Source organism: Pocillopora verrucosa, chromosome 3 (genome assembly GCF_036669915.1).
Source record: "Pocillopora verrucosa isolate sample1 chromosome 3, ASM3666991v2, whole genome shotgun sequence".
Classification (NCBI taxonomy): Eukaryota; Metazoa; Cnidaria; class Anthozoa; order Scleractinia; family Pocilloporidae; genus Pocillopora; species Pocillopora verrucosa.
Window position 1 is genome coordinate 20,103,178 of NC_089314.1, and position 5,658 is coordinate 20,108,835.

The following is a 5,658-nucleotide window of genomic DNA, read 5'->3' on the forward strand; positions in this document are numbered from 1 at the left end:
CATTTTCTCTTTTCATACTACTCATTTTCAAACATTGCTCACGCCCCTTGACTTCTGGTATGTTGACGCACGATTGGACTTCCGGTATACCATGCTACTCATTTTCACACATTGCTTGCCACCCTCCACTTCCAGTATGTTGACGCACGATTCGACTTCCGGTGTGTTGATTCGTCAGCGACCATAGACGAATTGTAGCGGTTTGGATTTATTGGACATGTATGATTGAGGCCATTCAAACATAAACTACATTTCGAACACCACACCTTTGGTCTTCGTCAGGCAGTGAGGTTAATTGAACATGAGGCTCCAACGACAGAATATTCGTTCGTTCGTTTTTATTACAGGTGCGTTTTGATGGGCTGTCATCAATGCATTTCGCTAACATCATGAATAATAATGACTAATATGCTTAAACTACTATTTAATCTGTTATGATAATGATTAATTGGTGCATCAGTCAAGAAGCTGTTCCACTTTGTAGCCCACAAACAAGGATTACATCGTGTCAGCGAAGGAGGGATTACATCACTGTAATATTCTTCGTAAACTTCTGTTACTCGTCTACAGAATGAAAAATAAGGAGACAAAACAACATAAGCAAGCACGCAAAATATAGCTCGATGCCAATCAATTCCCTTACTTTAACCGTTAGACTCCCAAGATCTGATTGAAAATTCTTCCTTTCAGCTCCTATACTTCCACCAGTAAACATGCAAGTTCAGAAAATTTAGTGCTCTATCAGAAAAAATACTTATCAGCCGATAGATTTATCTCATCTTTTCATCTGCATGCTCGCTGGATAATGTATTTAAAAATAAGCGCTAAAAAGAAGTTACATGCTCATTACTGCAAAAATTGAAAGGATGACATATTTAATGTTTGAGCTTTACTGTCATATTGCAATTACGTATGTAATCAAAACCATAACAAAATTCTCCAACGTGATTGGTTATCACCAACCCGATTTGAGCACTGAAGGACAGTGTACGCGTCATGCTTGTAAATGGACAGTTTAATGGGACAGTTAAAGGGACAATTAACTTGACATGCCTGCGTAAGTGTACAAAGCGCGTCATGTGCGCGCGCTGTTGTCTCGCATTTCGCCGATTTAACTGTTGTTTTTAATATAAAGGTCCAGTCTCTTTCCAAAATGTTTTGATTAATTGGTAACAGGACTTCGAGTCGTCCAATTCTTTCTGGTAATGATACTCGTAATTGACAAATCGAACTCTTGCTTCGCGTTCGTCTGATTTTAATTATCACCTGTATGATTAGCGACCGTATTGAATTCCACCCAGTCCAATTACCATTATAACTGGCCTTAGACCTGGGGACTACTCTTTAATGAAAACCAGTCCATTGCGCTGAGTTTCCCCTTTGCCCCACCTCCATTTCTCTCCCCCACCCCCCCTTGCCGGTACACTGATCCTTTGATTTCACTTGTTGGAAGGAGTCGTTGTGAGGGTTGAACGTCTCTGCGTAAAACCCGTTAACCGTTTAACACCCAAGATCTGATTGTTAATTCTCCCCTCTAGCAGCTACACATATCCTTGTAAATTAGTCATGAGAAGTTGGTGTAAGATCAAGATAACTTCTACCTGATAAGTTTGAATATTCTCATCGCCTGTTTGCTGGATAATGTAAGGATATTAAAGGGAGAAGTTTCGTGTTGATCATTTCTGAGAGTTAAGCACAATAATCCAGCAAGGGATAAAATGTTCAACTAGTAACTTACTTTGACAAGAGTAAGAGTAAAGCTCCATTCTCATTGCGATGTGAAGAGACCATTTCATAGGGAGAACTCGAACGAAGCGAGCATAAATGACCGGGTAAAGATCGTGATACACAACTGTGTCTCTGTCAGTGTTTCCTGGGAAAACCTGAGTAGAATATTATGGGATGTAAAATTGACGAATGTATGCATTACACAGGAGCGGTAACTCTAAACCGAGAACCTTAGTTGATGCTTTTCTACATGTTCATTAGCAATCAAAAATGAATATAGATATAAACTAACAGAGTTTGATCTCACTAATTTCTACTAATCGACTTCGTCTCAGACCCACCAAAAGCAAAAAAGAAAAGCTCATATTTGAATATATGATGGACCTCGTAATAGTCCAGCTGCCTGTCAGGTGGCTGTGGTGTAGCGTTAGTGAATTGAAGTGAAGAATTCTAAGGTCTCAGGTTCTATTGCTCTATTAGGGACTCTTGATTTTCTTTCGTTGTCCCACCCTCCCAGCAAGAAGAAAAAAAAAAAAACATTTTGTTCAAAAAGTCATTAGTATTCATACCGTTTCTGATGTGTCTCCGCTTCGACTGTAGACACTGTAAGTTTGTCCATCGTCGCCGTATTGTAGCTTGTATTTAGTAACCCACTGATTTGCATCATGTCTCCCTTGCGTCGCTATGCCTATTACCCTTGTGATATGCTGAAGATCTACTTGCAGCCATTGTTTGGTGTCTAGCAGACGAGCTGCCCAGCCAGCAGATACATACGTCAACGGGTCTCCCTTGAAATGTAACCTTGCATTTTGCGAGCCATGCTTATAATTATGCATGGACGATGCATTGATCTGCGGGTCAGTAATAACTCCATTTTCCATACCTAAGGGAACTGGGCCTTTTGGTGATTCCACACATGTATTTTAGACAGAGAAAGATAATCACATATTGACAAGTTTACCGCTGATTACAGATGTTTTCAACATTTGAACAGAAATATAAAAATCAGTGCAGTTTAAAGTTTCGACTTCTTTTCAAGGATTTAAATAAGAAAAAAATTAACAGGTAAGAACTCTCCGTATGTTAAAAGTCTCTAAACTTCAAGTCATGGTTAAGGTCATCTCGTACCCCCGGACGGTATATAATACCGCGGCGCCTTCGGAGTATCCTGAGGTGTTTTTGGATAGGGATTGTCTCTTAAAATCCCCAGATGTGCTTAATGCGTTGCCGTAAGCACAAATTGCATTTGAAATTATGAATGACTTAATTGGGAAAATACAGATCTTCAACGTCTTAGACAGCTTCTTATTATTTTCAACCTTTTTTTTTTGAAGGAAGCAGATAAGGTCCAGAAATGGTTCGGGGAGGTTCATCACGATGGGACACTCATTGACGGGAGGCTTCTTGACACAAGGACAAGAGGCAGCTGAGACGAGTAACTCCTCAGTGGTGTAAGTACAGGATCTTAGACATTAATTTTAAGATTATTTTTCTACTCAGCTTTACTTACATCTGTAGCTGACGACTTTAAACTCTTCCTTGAAAACTTGACAGTTATGCTGCTCAGACATGAAAATATATTTTTTTTTAATCAGGAAATCAACTAGTCATCCTTGTTAATAATCAAATAGAAACTCATCTTTAAATTTTTAGCCTAAAGCCAAAACTACAATTTTGTGTCTCAAATAAATGTTACCCTCTTTCAATCCACAAAATTATTTGAGAAGACTCAACACAATTAATCTTATAGTGCTTCGGAACACTTTGCAAGTATCATTTTTTTAAAGATACAGAAAATTTGGAAAGTAGCCTATTTTATTTTTTTAAGTCAACATTCGCAGTAACGCCGCTAATCATTCTCCACTCGCATTTATAAAGAGAGACGAAAACCCGACATTGCACCATACTATAACTTGACAGGGATCAAGGGATAGACGCATTACTGAGACAGATGATAAATGTTTACTTCTAACGTCGAAAAGATAAGTATTTACCAGACTGAGATGTCAAGAATAAAATAAAATCTCAGGTCAGAGGCTTTCGTGTTCTGATATTCCTCTAACAGAGAATTCATCAGTAAGCTAGTTCCCTTCTCGTGACAAAGAGAAGATCGTAGCTTGTCCGTCTTTTATTTAGATGTGTTCCAGTAGATAGACACATACACACTTTTTTAAGATGCCCACCTCTTGCATGGATCATTACTTAAAATAGATAAGACAAATTTTTGTTACCTTTTTGACATATAATTGAGTGTAAATAGCTTCTTCGTCATATTCCAGTTCTTTTCCTTCCTCAAGAGGGAAGACTCCTCTGTCGTTCAGCTCACAGGTTCCCTCAGTTTTGGAAACTTTTCTGAAATTTGTTGAAACGCATCGAGGGTTTCTCTGACATAGCAAACCACAGGATATCAGGCTTGCAAAGTGAAATGTTTTGAGCGTAAAGCCTTTGAGTCGGCGATGATTGCGAGTTATCACAGGACAAGAAAGAGACGCTTCCTTACAAAGAAATGCTTGAGATGCTATGACCTCGGACAATAATAACACAATTAAAACAGCACACAGAAAAAAATTCATTTCAGATTTTTTTCGGTCGATAATTCGGCCTTCGGTGCATATAGTCAACTTTGTAACAGCTTCGGGAAGATTTTAATTAATTTAAAAGGAGTCCATAGATGTTTATTTAATACATTTCTTTCCAATTATGACAATGGACGGGCTAATTGAAAGGATGCTCTGAGAGCTGAATAACAGAATAATTAATATTGTAATCGTTAAGTAAATGTTAAAGAGAAATATATTTGTCCGTGTGAAGTGTTAATTTCGTCAGCCATTTCTGTCTTAATAAACACTGAAATATATCATCTTATTCAAGGAAAGAAATCAAAAACAAAACAAAACTGTGAATTTCGCCTCCCCTTAAAATTCAAATCTAGTTTATTAGTTGTTGTCATTTAAATGTTCTGGTTAACTCGAAAGGCCTTACTGCCATTGTGAAGATGATAATTGATACCCGGTTAAAATTTCAGATCCACTTTATCAATTGTTATCATTCAAATGCTGTTGTTGTAAACTATGGAAACTTCGATGCAGTTGTTGGAATGATAATTGGTATCCGGCAGTTTCTTTATAATTTATTCAGCACTTATTGTCTTAAAATAAAAACTCTCTACGTAACCAACACTTATTCTCATAAATAAAACACACTTTATAGTAAACTACACATAGCCAGTCATACTTGAGTCGAGGATAAATGCGATTCTACTCCCAATCAAACTCTGCAAAAATAAGTGGCTGATCTCTCTTAACTCTCGACATCTGCCGAAAATGAAAATCTTTTGTCTCATATCGCTTTAACTTACATGTTAGCCGACTATCAGGATTCACCTTCAAATCTTTCATTCTGTAAGCTTAGCGTCCAACTGAGTTTGCAATGTCAAAGAAGTTAGGTTAGGTTAGCTTTCAGTGAAGTCGCCTTTGTATGCCCAAGTCGGAAACTGAACTAATTTTAAAAAGTTTATGTAAGCAATGTTGTTATTTTCAATCACAGTATGTAAGCTGTCAAGAAGTTGAACATGGCGCAGCAGTTCGTGCTGCTAACTAACACATTCAAAAGATTAGATCTATACGGAAAATATCCCAACAACATCTGCATATCAGAGAATATTGTGGTATTTCTGCAGAAGCGGATAAAAACAAAAGGATGGATAAAAATAAAACAACGATCTAGCGTCCTTAACGTTGTCGCTCTAATGGCGGTAGTATATCCGTTTAGTATAAAAAAGCCGTCCATCCCCCTTGATCACAATGGCTGCCGGTGTATCCATCAGAACAGGTGCACTTGTACTCATCAGCAATATTCCTGCACAATCCACCCTTTAGACAAGGGTTTTCTACACAGTGGTTAATGTCTGCGCAAAATAGAAGACTGAAA

General features: G+C 37.9%; 1 protein-coding gene across 1 annotated transcript; it reads right to left on the reverse strand.

Moving 5' to 3' along the window:
• Positions 1-355: 355 nt before the first annotated feature.
• On the reverse strand, positions 356-4,345 carry LOC131770100 (retinoschisin). The gene is made up of 5 exons (XM_059085813.2): positions 3,960-4,345; positions 3,239-3,287; positions 2,298-2,626; positions 1,739-1,883; positions 356-564 (listed from the first exon to the last, which is right to left on the reverse strand). The coding sequence occupies exons 1-5, from the start codon at positions 4,299-4,301 to the stop codon at positions 557-559; spliced, it is 873 nt and encodes a 290-aa protein (XP_058941796.2). The 5' UTR covers positions 4,302-4,345; the 3' UTR covers positions 356-556.
• Positions 4,346-5,658: the final 1,313 nt, after the last annotated feature.